We start from the raw sequence: 19,661 nt of genomic DNA on the forward strand, positions 1-19,661 counted from the left end.
AGTGAGCCACAGAGGGGGGGAGATGGAGCCTCCTCTTTGGCCGTGTGCTCTCTTTTGCTTGGTCAGTTTGCTCTTCTCTGAAACTGAAACTTGTTCCCTGCCTCGCCCTTTTTTTCCTTCTTTTTCGCTTCGTCGTCAAATCAAAGACAGGGGGCCCACAGAGTATGATCCCCGCTTATCCGCGGATTAATTTCGGATTGCCGAAACAGGGAAAGTGCAGTCCACTATAGCCACACCGCTGCCTATCAAAGACTGACCAATGAGATGCTCCCATACAGAGACAAGGCTGGAGTGGGTGCAATGAAGACTGCATTCACGCCCCAAGCTTTGTCTTTGCAGTTGCTCTCCATCGGAGGCAGCCCAGGAGCTTCCTCTTGAGAAATTAAAGGCAGGGTACCTCGATAGGTATTTTCTGGGGTTCCCACTAGATGTTTCTGAGGTGTTCGTGAATCTAGGAGCCCTGTGATAGCTTGGTGCTGGAATCATATGTTCCATTGAACCCGCCTTCCGGGACAGTCATCTTCGAAAGGCCATACTTGTGCTCCGCTACCAGTGGCAAGATTTCATCTTGAAGAAGGAAGCGGCAGTAATTGACTTGATGGCGACCAAATAAGACGATAGAGAAGTAGAACTTGACATGCCCTTCGGTTGGTGGATGCGTAGCGGATATAGCTATGGTGAAAATGCTTTGTCACTAATAGCCATCGCACTGATACGCCATCCACACTGAGTGAAACCGTTCAGTAACTGGGGCTGGACCTGTCGCTGTAGGTATGTAGCAAATGCGAGGCTCAGATCGACAGCCGTGTGCATGTAAGTCGGCAGAAGATACAGCTGACCGGAGTGTCAAGTACCGCAGAGCTTGGGAGGAACAAGTCGTTTTTTTTTCGTACCTATAAACGTACGAACAGCTGCAATCCAGAGCAATGCAGCACACCTTTGCTATGCCTCAGCAGCAGATGGTTCCACATTCGATTTGCGGGACGCTGATGATAATGCTTTGGCTGCTGATATGGTATCCTGGGAGAAGTGCTTTAAATTCCAACACAGCGAATTGATGCACTATAGTAATGCTCTGTCAGCGACTGTTAAGGGATCGAGATGTAGGCAGAAAAGACGGGTTGATTCGTACAAAACGTATTGCATCGTGCCGAATCACACTCTTTAATGCTGTTGATTCGACATGCATCGACTAGTAGGTCGTCTGACAGCAGCCGACGGGATGGATGGCGCCGAATGTCTGGGATCTTGTGTTGCCCAAATGAGACTAGACGGCACTTTTTGAAGTGCCCCCAGGCCACCGGAGGAACGGGCAGTGGGCGGCGACCCTCTCGTCACACCCACCTGAAACCTTGCAGGTTGAGGCCACGCAAAAATTGAAGGCTACCCTTCGCGCGATTTCCACAAGAGAACAAGACGTCGAGCTGAGTTTCAGCATTGTCGTCGTGACTTTGACCCAGATCTTTGGGCTCAACAACTAACAAAGCGATGAACAGCGTAAGTGACCGTTCATCTCCAGCGGGCCACCAATGGAGGGGCGAAATCCAGGTAGTTAGTCTAGGCTGGAATGGCGCTGGTGGGATGCTGGTCCCCGTCTCTGCCGGTGCCCGCCTCATCTCTCATCTGCCAGACATGGGGCATCTTGTCAAATGCCCATCTGTGCAAAGACAAGGCAGGCCTGCAGCAATAGGCGGATCGGTGCTTATCCAATCTGTACAAGCTTCTTGCACAATGGCAGACATGCTGCATCTTTGCCCGGGTCGAGTCGAGTCTGCATCGTCCAGCTTATCGTTGTCGTTGGTTGACGAATTCAAGGGACTATGTCATTGTCGCCCACTTTGACAGCACCTGGGTCGATCCACTAACAGGGAGACCAAGCCATGTGGCAGAAGGACTTGTGAGAGGTAAGAGAGGGGTGACCCCAGCCATTTCCAGGACGTGGGAGTCAGAGGGCGTCCGTCACACCTCCACCGTCGTTTTCTCTCGTGCCCGCTCGTCGTAGGAGGACGCGATTGAAGCCCGTGAATGTCACTTATCGCTTCATCCGGCTATCCTGAACCGTACTCTCGCTTCTGGTAGACAGGGAATTGTGTCGCTGCCATTTCGGTCGGATTGTGAGCATTGGTTGCACCTTCCAGGTCGTCATGGTACCTGCCCTGTGGGAAGTGGGCTGCTGGAGCCAGCAGAGCCAGCATCGCTATGCACAGGTGCCATCGAAGCAGCACAATCGCTGTACAACAGCCACGACGATGAGCAAGAAGGGGAAATGGATGAAGGAGCGAGAATTGAGAAAGGAAAGGAAGAAATTGAGCGCAGTAGAATAGGGAAAATGGCAGATGGGGAAGGGACGTTGGGCCACTTTGTATTGCGAGGTACCTGCCTGCTACATTGTACAGGACCCAACACCATTCATTGATCACGCACCACCCATCGCTCCTGCCCTGCAAATCTTAGGCTTACCTAGGCAGGCTCAAGGGGAGCCGAATTGAATGGAACTAACAAGCAAAACCCCATGAAAATGGATAAACTTCTCTTAGTCCCAGGCCAAGCAAAACGCCAGCATTCATTCACGCCAGCTTTCTTGTTCTGTTTGTCAGTCTGTCTGTCTGTCTCGACTAATCTAACATGTCAATCGTACATTTGACGTCCATTTGGTCCTTAAGTGTTGATACCTCCAGAGTGAAGTGGGCACACAGCAGGCAAAGTCAGTCAAGTTTTTGTCTGTGGGCTGGTGAGACTGGCCGCTGCTCCTCATCGTCGTCACATCTCCACTTACATACACCTCTGCAGCGCACCAGAGGACGGGCGAACGAGCAAGGGTGGAGCGGACAGACAGACAACGAGTGCCCTTTCACGATTCGATTCGACTCGATCCAATCCATGCATCCATCCATCTCGAGACAGATATCATATGTCTCTCGTCCGTTCGACTGCCGATAGAACTCTCCCTGTCTCCTCAAGTAGGAATGCGAGCTGGCTTGGTTGGCCACGGTGATCATCGTTGCATCCCATCCACATATCCAACCGCACCGCACCGCACCGCTGCTGCTCATGCCGAACTGGGGAGATCCTGTCCCCTCTGATTGAACCATTCATCAATGCGGCACCGGCACACCCATGCCCTGCCTACATATGTAGCCGCCAACGATGCCCTCTCCTCAATTTGCACGCTGTTAATCTACATCCCTTAAATCCCTGCCTCGTGGGCTGGCCTGGCATCACCCGACGATTTCACCACTGCTCGTCTTTACTTGGATACGCCTTTCCCGTCAAGTTATTTCCCTATAGGCTTCCTCGACCATCGTCGTATCACAGCCGAGGACTGGTGTAACCCAAACAACCTCAAACCAGATTCGTCAAGCATCTTACTCACCCCACATTGTAATACTGGGTGCCGCCGCTGACTTTCGCCACTGCCGCCGGGTCCCATCCTGCTAATCTCCTATCCATATGATCTCGACCTATTTACTGAACTTCTCTCGTGGCTTACAAAGGCGAGAATGCTTTTCAGAGCCACTTGCCGTACATTGTGAAAAAGCACACTAGCAGACAGCGTCCTCAAAGAAAACTCAAAGTCGATCGGCGCTGAACCGGGAGCACATGCCGGTTGCAGATCTGTTTCACAGGCTCGACCGTTGCCCCATCATTAACGAAATCAGCTGTCTGGCGTATCTAACCTGCCATGTGTAGATCGTTGGACGTAGGAAGAAATACTGACATCTATGATCTCCGGCTACGCATCGCTCTACTGCTATAGCTATAGATTCGAAGTGGTTGTGTCCTATATCTCAAGCGTTCAAGGGTTGCTACAGATGAATCAACATGCTCCTTACCTCGCTCAATGTGATATCAGTACATGTAACTAAGATGACATTTCCAAGTCCTGTACAAACATCATTTGAATCAATCCCGTCATTGCTGCTCCCATGTCAGCAGTCAGTCAATCGTCCTTACAACTGTTCTCGACAACAATCAATTACCAGGTTCATTCGGTGACTGATCCTAGCAAACTGGTACCAAGCCAGCATTAGGTGGTCCAAGCTCCTCACCTCTCATCTCCCTATCCCAGCCACTCATGCCCGCTCCAAGAAACGATCGCAAGTACGCGATATTACATCGTATATCACCTTCTTTCCCGTGAATTCGATTTCAGGAGAGTTGAGAACAGAGATCATGCCGCCAAAGAGAAAGTCAGCTCCGGCAGAGGAGGCAGAGGCGCCGCGCCGGTCAACGCGGCAACGGACCTCAGCTGCACACGAGCCTGCACCACCGCCGCCAAAGAAAACCGCCAAAGCGCCGGCCAAGGCAAAGGCTGCTGTGAGCAAGAAGAAGGCAGACGAGCAACAAGAAAAGCCCAGCAAGGGTGTAGGTCTTCAGCTATCCCAAACATTGCGTTCCGTTTCTGATAGCTGCGGCAGAAGATCGCGAAGGCATCAGAGCCCAAGAAGGCAGCCAAAGCTTCGAGTGAAGCAAAGCCTGTCGCCAATTGCTCATCTGCGGACGGAGAGAAGAACTACTGGCTCTTGAAAGCCGAGCCCGAGTCGCGGCTGGAGAACGGGATCGACGTCAAGTTCTCCATCGATGACTTGGCTGCCAAGACGGAGCCTGAGCCATGGGACGGTTAGTAACTGCCATTGTCGCCAGTTTGAAGATATTGTTAACTAATAGTCAATATATAGGTATTAGGAACTATGTTGGTAGGAGAACTCAATGAATAAGCCTCTCAAGATGCCCCATCAGACTGACTAGATCAACCCCCACAGCGCGCAACAACCTCCGCGCCATGAAGAAGGGCGAGCTCGCATTCTTCTATCACTCTAACTGCAAAGAACCGGGCATAGCAGGAACAATGGAGATTGTGCAGGAGCACTCCCCAGATCGTGAGCTCATACTCATCCTCCCCCCTCCCAACTCCCCTCGTGTCTAACCACCCATCTAACCCGGTGAAAGTATCCGCCCACGACCCCAAAGCACCCTACTACGACGCCAACTCCAAGCCGTCAGACCCCAAATGGAGCGTAGTGCACGTCAAGTTCCGGAGCAAGTTCGCCGTGCCGATCACGCTCAAGGAGCTGCGGGAGATGGGCGGCGCCGGCAAGCCGCTGGAGAACATGCAGATGCTGAAGCAGTCGCGGCTGAGTGTCAGCAAGGTGAGCGCATCCGAGTGGGAGTATCTGGTCGGGGTCGCGGAGGAAAAAGCCAAGAAGGCCAGTTGATGATAAATGTGCCTCTTCATGTGGAGCCTTGTATTATATTGTAGAGTACCACTGTGCGTAGCAGGGCGCGTTTATGGGTATATATATCAGTACGAAACTGGTGTCTCCTTCAAGGGCTCTCCAGCTTTCGTTTGGTGTGCTCCAGCACAGTCCTGAGGGCTGAGTCAAGATCCTCTTTAGCGAGTATGGGATCAATCCAGCCAACAGTCTTCGCCGTGAACAGCTCCCTGTCCTCTGTCGCTTCAGTCTGAACTTTGATTCTAGCCAAAGACTCGCGCAGTGCCTTCGGGAAGGCGGCCGTGCTGACATCAACACCAACAAGCGGATGTCTCACGAGGCAGCTGCATGTAGCGGCATGGTTCGGATACATCTCCGCCATACTGTCCAGAACGAACTGGATGAGCTTGGCCTGTGCACCGACATCTGTGAATAGTGAGAACAAGTTGAAGAAGGCCTCTGCCGCTTCTGGACCAAAGAATGGCTGCTTCTTGGAGACCTCAAAGATGGCCCTTGGTATCGCCCCATCCAGCGCGGGGCTCTTCTCGAGTTTCTTGACCGCTTCTTCGTTGAAGACCTTCTTGGCCTTCTTGCCGTCTGCGGCTGCCAGGTCTGGTATTAGCACATCATCGCCATCGTCATCGTCCTCGTCCTCAGAGTCGTCATTCAGCCGAATGATATCATCTTCCTCCTCCGTCTCCGCCGACCGCGCCGCCGCAAGAGCCTTTGTGCCCTTCTTGCCCTCCATCCGGCCCAGCCACTCCATCTCCGACCGAGCATACTCGATCCACAGCACCGGCTCCGTGTTGCAGAACCGGCACCCCCGCATGAACAGGCTCCGCGCATTATCCATGTCCCCGTTCCGCGCCGCCCTGCGCGCCGCCATCGCCCACAGGCCCGCATCCATGGGGTGCAGCCGCAGCGCCCGCGTCACGATCTTGCGCCATCGCCGCGTGGCCTTGACGTCGGCCGCGTAGTCGAGGTACTGCCGCCACAGGGTGACGGAGCCCGGGTGGCGGAACACGGCGCGCTCGTAGATGTTGAAGACCTTGGCCTGGCCGGCGTGCGAGGTCGCGTGCTTGATCTTCAGACGGCGGCAGCGCTTGGCGCGCAGGGCTTCGAGGGACAGTTCCCAGGCGATGTAGGCCTGGAAGTCGGCGGGCTTGGAGCCGGGCCCGAGGACGATGTGTTCGAATTCGGAGCGCTTCTGGACTAGTGTTCGGATCTCATCCTGTAATATCTATTAGCTGACCCATTCGTCTCCGTCATTGGAAGGACAGGGAGAGAAGACGAACCTTGGAGAAGATTTCCTTCTCCTCAAACTCTCGTAGCTGAGGGACGGAGCGTTCGAGGTAGAAGCGGGCCTTCTCTGCGACGTTGGCCATTTTATCGTCTTGTTATCAAGACGACTGCTCGTGACATAGACAAACAGCTCGAGAGAACCGGAATTACCAGGAATGTGCCGATTGTTGACGAAGTTGAAGGTGAAGATATCTACATAGTAATTCTCTCTCTTTTGGATGCTGCCGTCTCGAAACTTTTTAGCGGGGCATGGCTGCTTGACCCAAGAGGGCAGGCGGTGAGGGGCTAGCCCCTTGAGCCCCTGGAACCCTGCCGAGCCCGTGTCACTCCACAGGGGAGGGGGGCCTTCTTTTCAAGGGCTCCGAGCTCTCCGTAGCGATCAGGAGCAAGCCATGCATCCCTTCCATCCATTGGCTTTTTGCGAGGAGGACGCGATCGCCGCCGAGGCTCGAGCCAGGTGTAATCTTCGGTAATCGCTCTCTGAACACCACCGCCTCTTGCACTAACAAAATCCTCTTCTTACTTCATACACTCTTTACTATTACCCCCATTCCCCCTTTCTACTTTCCATTCTACACGCCTTGAGATTGTACAGATCTCGGCGTGTTTGATGGGAGCTTCTTCCTCGGTTTCCTGTAGCTGTAGCTGTAGCTGTAGCTGTAGCTGTCACGGGTAGGCGCGAAAGCGAAAACGAACCGTCGTCGTGATGGCTTCCCGGTACAAGGACAAGGACGCCGGCGTCGTGCTGTCCTTCAACGCCAGCTGGGTCAGCTGGGCGCATACCGTCGTGGCATACTGTAAATTGATGCAGACTCCTCTAGAAAAGTCACTTCTTTCGCTAACACGGGCTCTTCCTCTTCGCCAGGTGCCTTCTTCAGCGCATTGATCGTCGGCGTCTCCCTCCACTATCACAAGATCGTCCAGAATGAGTGGTTCGGCTACCCTCAGGAGTGGTTCCCCTCTGTCTCCTCCACCATCGGCGACCGCTATCCCGAACGGTCCTTCTTCATGGTCTTCATTGCCATCACGTCCGGTATGCCCCCCAGCTTCTTCTGGACAGAGTCTCGGAGCTGTTCAGTGCTGATATATGTCCCGCCCAGGTCCGAGATTCGCCCTCGTCACGCTATGGTATCTCCTCACCGCTAGACCGGGCCACAAGCTGCCCAAGTTCGTCGCCTTCATGGGCGTCTTCCGCACGCTGACCTGCGGCGGCTGGACGTATGTCACCTCGACCGACGACCACGACTGGCACGACATCTTCATGATCTCCTACCTCGTCTCCACCATCCCCTGGACTTTCGGCTGCATTGCCCTGAGCCCTCCGAACCCGCAGGCGATCAAGTACAGGAAATACATCTCGGGGGCCTTCTACGGCGCCATCATCCCGCTCGTCTACTTCTTCATCCAGCACAAGGTTCACAGGATACCAGGAGGTAAGGGTTCCCGCAATGGGGATGTTGGAGCATGCATTGGGCTAGAACTGACATGATTGCAGCCTACACGACTTACTCCTTCTTCGAGTGGTCATTGGTCCTCCTCGACGTGGCCTTTGATGCCGTTTCGGCTCTGGATTTCGAGACCTTCGAAGTGCAGGTCAAGGATACAAAGGGGCTGAGCAAGGGGTACGTGCAATGGCTCCCGAAATAGTCCTCGGGAGAGCGTATACATGTGTGTCTGCACATATTGTACATTCTGTTTATGACGATCATGATGATGATGAATAAATTTATGTCTTGAATATTTTCTAAGTGGTGTCTACAGTGCCAACCCCTCCTCTGTCCCGACCGCCGTCCTCGAAAAGGAGTAAGTGCCCGACCCGTTGCCCATCCCTAGCTCTCGGCTAATAATTCACACAGAAAGGAGAAGGCCACCGCCGGCATGTTTTCTCAGCGCTTTAGCACCGGTGAGGCCCTTGACATTGCTGCCGATGTCTACCACGGGTTTGTCTTCTGGTCGGTTTTGACCAGTTTGGGAGTTGTCATCTGGTGTAAGCGATGTCCGTAATCCCATGCGGACAGTGTGGTAGCTGACGATAGCAGACTTCCCCCTTTGGCACATGGGTATTTCTGGTTACGAGGCGCTCGTCATGTCGACCATTTCACCGTTCCTTCTCGGTATCAGACCATTGCGTACCCTTGTCGTCAAGAACCTGCGTGTAGTACACTTGTTATCGCTGGCAGGTCTGTTGGCATATCTCGTCAAGGATCCTGTGTACCGTCTCTTCACTGTTGGCTTCGGTGTATGGATGCAGTGTCTCGCCTGGACAGCCACCCTTTACTCGGAATCCGTGCATCCCGCACGTCTCGAGACTCGGGTTCTTGCTTGGACCATTGGCCTGCTTATGTCAACCATCATGAAGTTTGCCTGGTGGACCAACAACCCCATCTGGCCCATCATGCACGCTGCCAACGGTGGGTGGAACGGCACAGGTTTGCTAATCGCTATTCCTGCTGCTTTGCGGTTCACTCGCAAGGCTCCCCTGAACAGCGGCGAATCCGAGGACAGGAAGAGCGGCTCTGCATTCTTGTCAGCATTAGGTCTTGGTGGTCTGTTTTTCGGTCTACACAGCTTGCTTTCCGACACGAGCACGATGATCCTATGGGTGTGGGAGGGCTATCCGATCCGTGGACCGGTGTCCAATGTTCACGGCTGGTACACTATCTTTGCTATGACCGGCGGCATCATCCTTGGATTCAGCAAGCCGCAGCTTGTGGGCACCTGGTCAGCCTACATGATTGGCGTGGTTGGTGCAGCTATCCTTACGACCTGCAGCAACTGGTTCGGCTACTATGGAGCTCTCACTACGGCCACTTACCTCATGGCGACCTCTGTGCCTCTTATTACCAATGCGGCGAAGAAGAACCCGGGCGTCACATTCGGCCTGGGCTTCCTGATCTACAACTTCATGGTGCTATTCCATGTCTGGGTTGTTGCGTATGCCTTCGTCCCTGGCGGCCCACTTGTTCGTGAGCATACCGACTGGATCATGACCACCATGATGCTGTTGATTGGCGCCGGTGTCTTTGATCTCATCTCTACTCAACCGAGCCGCAAGGCCTATGCCAAGCGACCCATCACTGCAAACAACCACCGCAAGTACCACTTCAGCGCATTGGGTCTTCTGAACATCTTCTTCCTGTCTGCCGCCTTCCTTCGCTTCCCGACCAACGACTACAAGCCCTACCATGCCGACAGCAAGCTCATCACCGCGGGCATCTGGACAATCCACTTCAGCCTGGACAACGACATGTGGTCGTCCGAGTACCGCATGCGTGACCTGATCAAGGAGCTCGAGGTGGACGTCATCGGACTGCTCGAATCGGACCTGCAGCGCATCATCATGGGCAACCGCGACACGACGCAGTTCCTGGCCGAGGACCTGGGCATGTACGTCGACTACGGCCCGGGCCCCAACAAGCACACATGGGGCGCGGCGCTGCTCTCCAAATTCCCCATTGTCAACTCGACGCACCACCTGCTGCCCTCGCCCGTCGGCGAGCTCGCACCCGCCATTCACGCCACGCTCGATGCGTACGGCACCCTCGTCGACGTGTTCGTCTTCCACTCGGGCCAGGAGGAGGATCCAGAGGACCGCCGCTTGCAGAGCGAGTACCTCGCCAAGCTGATGGGCTCGACGGACCGCCCGGCCTTCCTGCTCAGCTACCTGGTGACGAAGCCGCTCGAGGGCAACTACAACACGTACGTGAGCCAGACGAGCGGCATGAACGACGTCGAGCCGTCCGACTGGGACCGCTGGTGCGAGTACATCCTGTACAAGGGCCTGCGGCGCGTGGGCTACGCGCGCGTCAGCCGCTCCACCATCACCGACACGGAGCTGCAGGTCGCCAAGTTCGTGGTGCCGGCCAGCGACGAGGAGAAGGACGTCCAGCTTGCGCTGGCTCATGACGTGCGGAACCGCAGGGTCGCGGAGCATGATGTCCCTGAGGGGTGGAGGTTCCCTGCCATGTTTAGGGGCGAGGGCGTCAGGGGCCATAGGTATCATGTCTTTGATGAGCCTTGGTATTATAATTATTAAGGGGTGTGGTAGAAGAGGTGGGAGGGGAAGACGTAAGGTGGGGAAAAGCTGGTTAATGGGACCGTAGCTCTCTTTTGTATGATGACTGTAGAATAAACTCGTGATATCAAGGCTTTGTTTACTCGTTCGTAAATCACCCGGCAGAAGCTCTAGTTCATCAGAGCTCCTGCCGCTTTCTCCATCCGATCAACAAACCCCCAAACTCGCAGACGCCAGAAGTCTTGTCGCTCTCCCTCAATCAATTCCATCTTTTTCCGCCTCTGTACAGCTCTCGCAGACTTCATCAAACTCTTATGAACTCCTGGCGATAGCTTCTTGTCTCTCATCTCTATCTTTTCTGATCTTGCTTGGAAAACTCGACACCTGACCGCCACTCCTCACAAAATTCCTTCCTCGCCATCGAGTATGAGCGAAGATCGCCGCGCCTCAGCATCTCCTGAGCTGATCAGAGCCTTCGACATGGCCAGGCTAGGTCTCAGCAATATTGAGGACGTGCCCGACGTCACCGACGCGTGGCTGTTCGTGGTCCCAGACGGCGATGTGATCCTAGTTGTGGGAGAAGGCGGGGTGAAGCTGAGAGTTCACTCTCAGGCACTTCGCAACGCATCGAAAGTGTTCGACGCCATGTTCGGACCTCACTGGGCAGAGGGGCAAGACCTCTCCAAGGAGAACCCGAAGGAGATCAGGCTCGAGGAGGACAACTGCGACGCGATGTGGAGAATCTGTTGCGTGATTCACCATCGCAACGACCTTCTTGATCGTCCAAAGGCAAAAGATGTCCTCGAGATTGCTATCACGGCGGACAAATATGACCTCGGCAATGCTCTAAAGTTCGCGAGCAAGGAGTGGCTGAGTTTCGACATCGATCATTCGGAGAGCACAGCATTCCTTATGGTCGCAGCATTTCTTTTTCAAGACTCTCACGCCTTCCATCGACATGTCCAGACTCTTATCCTAGATCATACTCAATCATATTGGGATCTTTTCAGAGGCAGTGAGATCCAAGAACTCATACCTTTCAAGGCTTTATGTAGGTAACAGAAAATGGATCCCGACAGTGGACGACTCAAAACATATCGGCTAATCTTTTCGATCAGACCTCATGGAACAAAAGAGGACTCAGATGCGAGCAGACATCTCCGTGCTGATCTCTGGGCCACTTATCGGGCGTCCATGCTCTTGTGCCTGGATTACGAGACTGCAGCGAACCTTGACCAACCTCCGCCTGAATAACAATGCTCATCAAGTCATGTCTACCCCTTTATCGGATCTTTTAGACGAGTTGGGGCCTGTTTCGAATGGAGAACATCATAGCGATTCTTGCCCAAGCAGGACCCAAGGTCAAGTCGGGGACCACTATGTCAATAAACTGCAAGAAATCAGAGACCAAGCTACCATCACTTTTGTAGAGCTGGACGATTAGGGCTCTGCGACACAGATGAGATCAGCGGACCCATGGTACTTGGGGGCATAGCAGTTTGTTAACTCTGCCTGACACCTGTCAGCAAGGCAATCATGACAAACTCACACAGCATGATCTACTTAATGTAAACGAGATGATTTCTTCATCCCACAACGAAACCATGTACGGCACAACAGTCTAGTGGATTTCTCTGCCCTTAAGGCATCGAATCATAGAAAGTAGCTGATGTAATAGAAACCATAAAAGCATAACAGTCTGTGTAGCAAGTCAAAACTCGCTAAAACTGTAGCAAACAGTCTGAAGCTTTACTTCAAATATTGGGCAAACAAAACTCAATTAAGAGACAGCTCTCAATGTGTTCATCGTGCTCCAGAGTACATGAGGTCACGTCTTCCTCTGATTTGGAGGACAGCCGATGCTTCTCGGCCTGCAATGAGTCCCTCGGGATTTCAAACAGATTCTCCGGGTCGATGTTAAAGACCTCCTCTACAATTTATCTCATCTAGAAAGCATTCTAGATTCCCCTCCAGCAAAACATATCTTCGAACAGTGGTAGATCAATATAATCTGAGTACCTTGCCGAAGTACCTCACTCCCACATGGTTAATGGCCAAGTTTTGGCCCTCGTGGGGGACTTCCCCGAGCCTCTCACTACCTAGGTAGGTATTACATGGACTTTTTGATACCATGAGAGCTCATCTGCTTTAGACCGACAAGAATCTCGTTTTCGCAGTTCTCATCACCACATCATGTAAATACAAATCAACTATCTAGATCCTCAACAGCCCACACTTGCTTGAAGCATAGCTTTCCCGAACTTCTCAAAGCTTCCGGATCTACGTAGAACTGCAAGCCTATATTCCGGTCTTGGAGGTTGGATATACGAGCAATCATATATACCGTTGGGCGAGTAGTCGAGGACGGCATTGGTGAAGCGTACCGTTGTATCTAGGGGATCATGATCAGCATCTTGTCGCGTTTCAGCCTTGGGGTTCACCTACTCTCTCATATTGGTTACTACTCAAGTAGAACTCCTTATTGGTGTTGCTCAATGATGATTTCACCTCGATGAGATACTCCGGCCTCTGCCCACGCCACAGCTTACCATCAAGATAGCCATTATCTATCAGATGACTGGTGAAATCCCCTTTGGTGTCGTGATAGATGATATCAGCCGTTTCGGCCCCCTCCCAGTCTGGCCATTCCGAGAAGATGGGATGCTGCTTAATCCAGTTTCTCATATTGCTGTCCCATGCAGTCTGGCCACCTTCAAATCGACAGAGAAACAGATACATCTGATTTGAATTTAGTATATCCAAGGCTAAAGTCACATCACAGTACTCACAAGTAGCTCACCCGCCGCTCCTATCTTAGAATGTCGCTCAAAGTCTGTTGAGTAGGACATCCTGAACGGCTCGGGTGACTCTGGTGACTTCTCTCTTTTGCCTGGCGATGGTGCATCCGGGAGGGCCCTCAGCATATCGGTCAGATCAATCACTTTGGTTGGAAACTGGATTCGGTTCATTGCCTCCATCACATGGCCGAGAAGACGCACGAACTCATTATCTATTCTGTTTCGGGGTTGGCTTGGTGGGGGAGAGGCTGGCACGGGAATGTTTGTACGCTGTGTTGAGATCTGCGCTGATACGACTTGCGTGTAGCTGCCGCCATTTGTAGCTGACATTGTGACTGCCGAGGCTTGGTATGTGCCCGTCGAGGGACCCCTAGCTCGAGGCGAGCGCCCCGGTGAACGTCCAAGGGACTGACCTTTGTGGGCAACCATCTCACATTGTCCAACAGCGCATCTCTCGAATGACTTGCCAGTCGTGTTATTTGTGGCTACACGACAATAGAAGCCGCAATCACACACGGGATTCCCTGGCTGCACCCCCTCTGCATCATCCCAAGTACTCCAGGTCTTGTTCTGAGGACCTGTGCAGGGACAGCAATAACAGAATCGTCTCCCTCGGGGTTCTCTATTACATGGTCGGTCGCACTTATTACACCGCGGTGGTTGTAAAAGAGGAAATCGAGGCATTGTGCCGCCGTAGTGTGGAGTCATGGTTAATGTAGACATCGCTGCTCAAGTGAACACCGTCTTCCGATATGATCACGCGAATTGCTCAAGACCACAGAGAATGATACTGAATGTCAAATCAAGTGAATGTCCTGGAGTTGCGGAGATTGGGAGTCTTTGATTATTTGAATGTTGGGTTGGACAATGGCTTTGCCAAGGACGAGGCTCAGCGCTTCGATAGCACGAACATGCGCCGTCACGCGGAACTTCTGCCGCTTGACTTTACCGGAGGCCTTCACTAAAGCTATACAATACTGTTAACACGTTATCTGACAGAAGCCTCTCCCGAGAGGCCTGCCACTATCCCGCGTCCCGCCATGTGCAACTTCGATAGTTCCGCAAGCCACAGCGTTAAGGAGCTGGTGTAATTGCTCCAAGCCGGCTAGCTGAAAGCCACCAGCTTCCTAGCGCTGAAAGCTGAGGGGATTGCGGTCGCAGATCAATCAGGCCACGGACAGCCTGAAGAGACGCACGAGGGACTGGCAAGGCATGGACAATGGGGCCTACTAATTAGGCTGTCTCTGGAAAGGCCGAAGGTTCTCGAAAACCCAGAGTTATCGAGTTGCTCTAAGATCTCGGCTCTCAACAGCAGTGAGACCCCCGCAGAGGGCGGAAACTGTCACCGTTGTGCTGCTAGAAGGCGAGTGCCATCCAAAGTCACACTCTCCCACGAACAAAAACTGATGCAATGATTCATAATACCAACTCTGAATAATCCGAGAAACATCCATGTTTTTTCAAAGTAGTCATATCAGGCGAGCAGCCCAAGATTAAGTCGGGTCCGGGCCGTGTACTCGGCTGCTGTGGCGCAGCAACAATAACAGACTGGGCAAACACGCGGGGCAGATTCACAGAGACGCGACCCTGTCCAGAAACTCTTCAGTCGTGTGTTTTCTAGAATCAGAACCCCAAAAGCAACTGTCGGCTCTGACGAGATCTCACAAGATATGCCTCGATGGTAACTAGATACACAGAGCCGTGCTTGTAGACTCATTGTTAAAGATTGAGCTTGCGATTTTCATTATATCCGTGCAGAAAGTGCAATGATACCACCAAGTTTGCAAAGCTGCGTTGTGTTTCGAGAAAGTGGCCCGGGATTACGAATTCTGTGATTAGATGGGGAACCATTCGCGGATTTGATCATGTTGATACACTACTCCTAAGAGGAAGTCTTGGAAGTCTCAAGCAATTGGACGAGACGGGCTGTTTCCGCCTCCTTAGACATATTCCTACCACACAGCTCTCAATCTCTGTGACATACTCATCTACACACTCGTGTAAGTCGATCAGCTCCTTCTCCCGATCCTACGCGTCTAGTCGAACGAGTCGTTCATATGACCATTGGACGATGCGCTACGATTGATAGTGCCTGGCTGCGACTTGTCTTTATCCTTAAGCTACTTCTGAAGCTTTTTGACGTTATGGTATAGTATCTCATTCTCCTGCTATAGCAGTTGTTTAGAGGTATGACTTTGAGCTTCAGGTTAAAGCTCCCCTTAGATAGCCGTTTGACCATACTACTCTACTCCTTGAGTGGTATATCCTGCTTTTTGTCCTCCTTCTGGTGTACGGTATACGTCGCTGTCGTCGACGCAATACTAGCGTCGGACGGCTTCCTAGGCGTTATAAGGCCGTCTTCCACCCTATATTCCCATACAAGTGATTCTAGGACCTTTATGTTACTTATATGGCGGACGATGGCGGTATCGGTTGGCGAGTGTTTGGAGGCGGCTATGTGTATAATTACACGATTATCTGGTGTATCTCTTGTCGTTGCACGTCGGGATCGCGGCAAGATATCTCGGGGCTCGAAGACGGTGGCAGCACTGACATCCGCTATTATCATCCACCGGAGAGATCAAGGCTAAGTATTATCTTTTATCCTCCCGGTCGAGGGGAGGCCGTCACTGCGGGCGCGGGATGGCTCCCTTTCAGTTAATTAGATTCTCGTGTCGTCGTGCCTTCGCTGATTCGATTTGATTGAATAGTACATTGTGGTCGTTTGGTAAAAGACAGATCTACCGGAGATGATAAGTTCTTGAGAAATAACATCGGTCTTTAACCTTTCATCCTCTCTGAACAACAATTTAACCCGCTTCAACTTAATTGTGATAGCAGCATACAGGAGTAATTGCCTCATAAAGGGAGGTTCTCAGCAAAATGGTTACTAGTGGCTCCAATACGCTTCCTAACTGTGGTATAGCCTCGGCTCACAGGAAGTCGTGCTCAACATATACTACATCTGTCACGTTTGCATCAAAGGCCAAATTTTGGGACATGTTAAGATTGTGCACTGACCAACGTCTCTTCACGACCGACGGCACCTATGGATCGCCATTGATAACGAAAATGAAGCTTGCAATCTCGAAAAATCCCAGCACAAACAGATCCCATCCGAAACTCCATGTAACTAACCACCGCATTTCCCTCAAACTGTATCATTCAACGTGATAAGTAATTCCCCGTTAGTCTTGCGAGGCTTCCGGGCGCGGAAAAGAAGCGTCGTTCCAATGACCCAAGTCTCAACCTCCTCGAAGGCCTGCTCCAAGGCATCTACAAAGTCATCCCTGTTATCATCCCAATTATTCAGAACCTGCCACCAATTATACCATCTTAAATACAGCTTTGTAAACCAATTGGCAGCGTGTTTCGCTCCAAGTACAGTGCATCCCGTGAGCACACCATCATCGCTCAAGAGCTCTTTGAAGGTTGCAAAAGCTCGCAGCTTGCCTGTTCCTCCGGGAATGCAATGAAACAAATTGAACATTGAGATCGAGTCGTATTTGACGCCCTTCAGAACCTCGAGCGGCGGTTCTGTGGCGTCACCTTCAACACATTGGACCTCGGTTGCGCTTGTGACTGACAAAATCCGGCTTTGTGCAGCGCGTAAGGTATGGGGATTGATGTCGAACAAGGTAATGTGTTGTTTACTGTCCGCTCTGAAAGGACGAGCCAAAGCAACAGCAGGGAAGTAGCCAGTTGCCACACCACAATCAAGGTGCTTCCTGGAGAAGTTCTCATTGAAAAATGGTTCCAGCACCTTCTTCGTGGAGACACCCCACGCGTACTTCATGTTGAAGCCCAGGGCATAGTAATCATAGACGATTGACACCCAAGTTCGCGTATAGATGTTCGCGTAGACTTCACCTTCGGGGCCACTAATTTCCGGCATCTTGAACGGCAGATCAGCTTGATTGTCTTGCTTGAAGATGCGGATGTGCACGAGTGGCGTATCGTCCCCCGAGGGAGGAGGACGCTTATCACTACACGCATCATAGTACACCTTAGTAACCACACACATATATGTTTTGTCATGTCTGATTACGTCCATGCAAGCACCAAGAAGACGATGAGCCTCGCAGCACAGTGCGAATGCAAGAGTGGAGTCTGACGTCTGCACACAGCAGAGTCGAGCGACCTGTTATCACGACAATTGTTATCGTGTCGACCTTTGGTTGGCTTGAGGTAGGCTGGAGAGGCACGGCAGTGGAGTTAGTTGCTTTTTGAGAGTTCGTACACTACACTTCATACTAAATGGGGTGGCTTATGCATGCAAGCGGGTGCAGCATCTTGCGCCGGCTGATTATAAGTAAGCCAGGTCCTGATGTTGGTCCCCAATCAGGAAAGGAATATGACAGAAATCAATTGGGGTATCTGATTCGCTGGGTGTGTAGCACAATGCAAATGCATGCATAAGTCCAAGATCTTGTGTTTTCTTTCATACAACCTTCATGTTGACGACGATGGTCGTGGCGGCGCCGTTGTTTGAATTGACGACTGGTCTGATGTGGATGCTGAGGACGATCCATCTTTTGGCTTTCGAGCGTATACAGTCAATCTAATCTGGTCAGCAAAAATTGGCAGCAATGGGATATGGCTAAGCTGCCTTACAATGTCGCAAACGAATGGTAACGCGTATCACCGATCTCTTTCCGCACATCGACGAGGAGCGCTTTCACCTCCTCTGGCGTCCAGCCCAGAGCAGTGGTAAAGACAGGCATCGTGACCGGCTCGATGATGTAATTCCAATTAGTTGTCATCAACGAGCCGACTTTTTGAAGCCTCTTTCCGGGGTAGCAGGGGTTTGTCAGTGCGCCATTCTTCGTTTCTATGATCCGCTCAAAACCAGTCCTCCGTAAGTGGGACCTATATTCAGTAGCATAGAACAAGGAGCTCCCCAGGATGCGTAGACCTGCCTCAGCATTAGTAGATGGTATTGATGGCGCTTCTGAGAGCTCATACCCTGACGAAGAAGTAAGTTCCATCTGTAAAAAGCAGTGCTTTCGATCGAGTGGTTTGGCGACTGTAGCAGTACTATCCACTCAGTGATCTCGATCCAACCCCCTGGATTGAGGTTGTCATAGATTGACTGCAGGAGCTTGGCTTTGTCTTGGATGTCGCCGAGCATTCGAACGTGTATGAAGTCGAATTTTGTCTCAAAATTCCATTCTTCTGTGACGTCCATCTCCATGAACGAGCAGTTGGGCATCTTGAACGGAGCACGCACTCGCTCCAAGTCCACCCCCAGGACAGCACTATTTCGATTCCTCTGGGCTAATTCATAAATCTGTTAGTAAATGCATGCATAATCTGCATAAAATTGGGTATGACATGCCAAATTCCTGTTGTATGTCAGCATCGCCACGTACTCAGAGGCAGGAGAGACCTGTAGACGTACCAATGCCCACATGCCCTGGCCTGCGCCTACATCTAGCACCCGCCTGGGATGCTTGAGTGGCGCTAAGTGAAGTCTACCATCAAATAGCTCTGCAATAACCTGATGTTGGATAACTGTTTGTCGATCAGTACTAGCCGAGCAATACGGGAGACGGAGCTTCTTACCATTCCTGTCTTGCTCTTCCTGCATGCGGGCTGCAAGTTAGTCGACGGTGAAGAGTCAAAATGCATTGGACCATACCTTTGTATTTGGTACCAAGCCCCATCCTGGAAGTGGAAAGGTCAATTCTTAGGTTCAAAATCACATTCAAAAAGCCGGAGCACGACTTACGTTTGGTTGTCTTATTGAACTTCTGAACGAGGGACCGAAAGAACCCTCTTTTCCGCGGTCCACCAGTCTTGGCGCTCCTGATTGATTGGCTTCCATGAGCAACGTATTCTTGACTAGGGTCGATGTGTCTCCCCTGCTATGTAATGGAGGGTGGCAATGGAATTGATTGAGGATGGAATAGACATAAGGTTGGAGCAATAGACTTACTTCTCCGGGCGACGATGGCTCGTTGTCGTATCTTCGGTCGAGTCGTCTGAATCTGCCTTTGGCCATATCTCATTGGGCAACTCGTCGGAGTGATCTTCTGGGGCCGTCTGTTCCCTGTCAATCATACATACTGCATCGTGAGCCGGGGGCCCCAGATGATAGATCGCACGCACATCAACTGCTGTCTGCGATGTTATTGCAGAGCCGGACGGCTGCTGTGTCTGGCTGTCCCATGCATCGGACGGCCGACCTGAGGATGATGTGCCTGGTGGGCCGGTGTTGCCCGATGTGCTGTGGGGGTACTCTGACGACGAAGAAGCGGTGAGACTCGAGGTCGACGTCTTGGTCAAGTTGGTGTGAGCCCTTCCCAGCGGCAGGTCACCGACACCACCCCC

The 19,661-nt window shown here is 52.0% G+C and overlaps 4 protein-coding genes across 4 annotated transcripts; 3 read left to right on the top strand and 1 right to left on the bottom strand.

Moving 5' to 3' along the window:
* Window positions 1–4,075: 4,075 nt before the first annotated feature.
* UCRPA7_6047 (putative at dna binding protein) lies at window positions 4,076–5,216 on the top strand (the record flags this gene model as incomplete). The annotated part of the gene is made up of 6 exons (XM_007918589.1): window positions 4,076–4,101; window positions 4,164–4,365; window positions 4,419–4,620; window positions 4,680–4,697; window positions 4,764–4,880; window positions 4,951–5,216. 6 exons carry the CDS (start codon window positions 4,076–4,078, stop codon window positions 5,214–5,216), a joined length of 831 nt encoding a protein of 276 aa, XP_007916780.1.
* A 109-nt stretch (window positions 5,217–5,325) lies between these two features.
* Window positions 5,326–6,598, bottom strand: UCRPA7_6048 (putative u3 small nucleolar rna-associated protein 6 protein; the record flags this gene model as incomplete). Its single annotated transcript, XM_007918590.1, has 2 exons — window positions 5,326–6,444; window positions 6,509–6,598. 2 exons carry the CDS (start codon window positions 6,596–6,598, stop codon window positions 5,326–5,328), a joined length of 1,209 nt encoding a protein of 402 aa, XP_007916781.1.
* A 623-nt stretch (window positions 6,599–7,221) lies between these two features.
* Window positions 7,222–10,551, top strand: UCRPA7_6049 (putative calcofluor white hypersensitive protein; the record flags this gene model as incomplete). The annotated part of the gene is made up of 7 exons (XM_007918591.1): window positions 7,222–7,312; window positions 7,381–7,548; window positions 7,616–7,948; window positions 8,011–8,137; window positions 8,277–8,318; window positions 8,372–8,502; window positions 8,555–10,551. 7 exons carry the CDS (start codon window positions 7,222–7,224, stop codon window positions 10,549–10,551), a joined length of 2,889 nt encoding a protein of 962 aa, XP_007916782.1.
* Window positions 10,552–10,956: 405 nt separating this feature from the next.
* On the top strand, window positions 10,957–11,589 carry UCRPA7_6050 (putative btb poz domain-containing protein; the record flags this gene model as incomplete). Its single annotated transcript, XM_007918592.1, has 1 exon — window positions 10,957–11,589. One exon carries the CDS (start codon window positions 10,957–10,959, stop codon window positions 11,587–11,589), a length of 633 nt encoding a protein of 210 aa, XP_007916783.1.
* Between the last annotated feature and the right edge of the window lie 8,072 nt (window positions 11,590–19,661).

Source organism: Phaeoacremonium minimum, assembly GCF_000392275.1.
Source record: "Phaeoacremonium minimum UCRPA7 unplaced genomic scaffold PA7_03_scaffold_448, whole genome shotgun sequence".
Lineage (NCBI taxonomy): Eukaryota > Fungi > Ascomycota > Sordariomycetes > Togniniales > Togniniaceae > Phaeoacremonium > Phaeoacremonium minimum.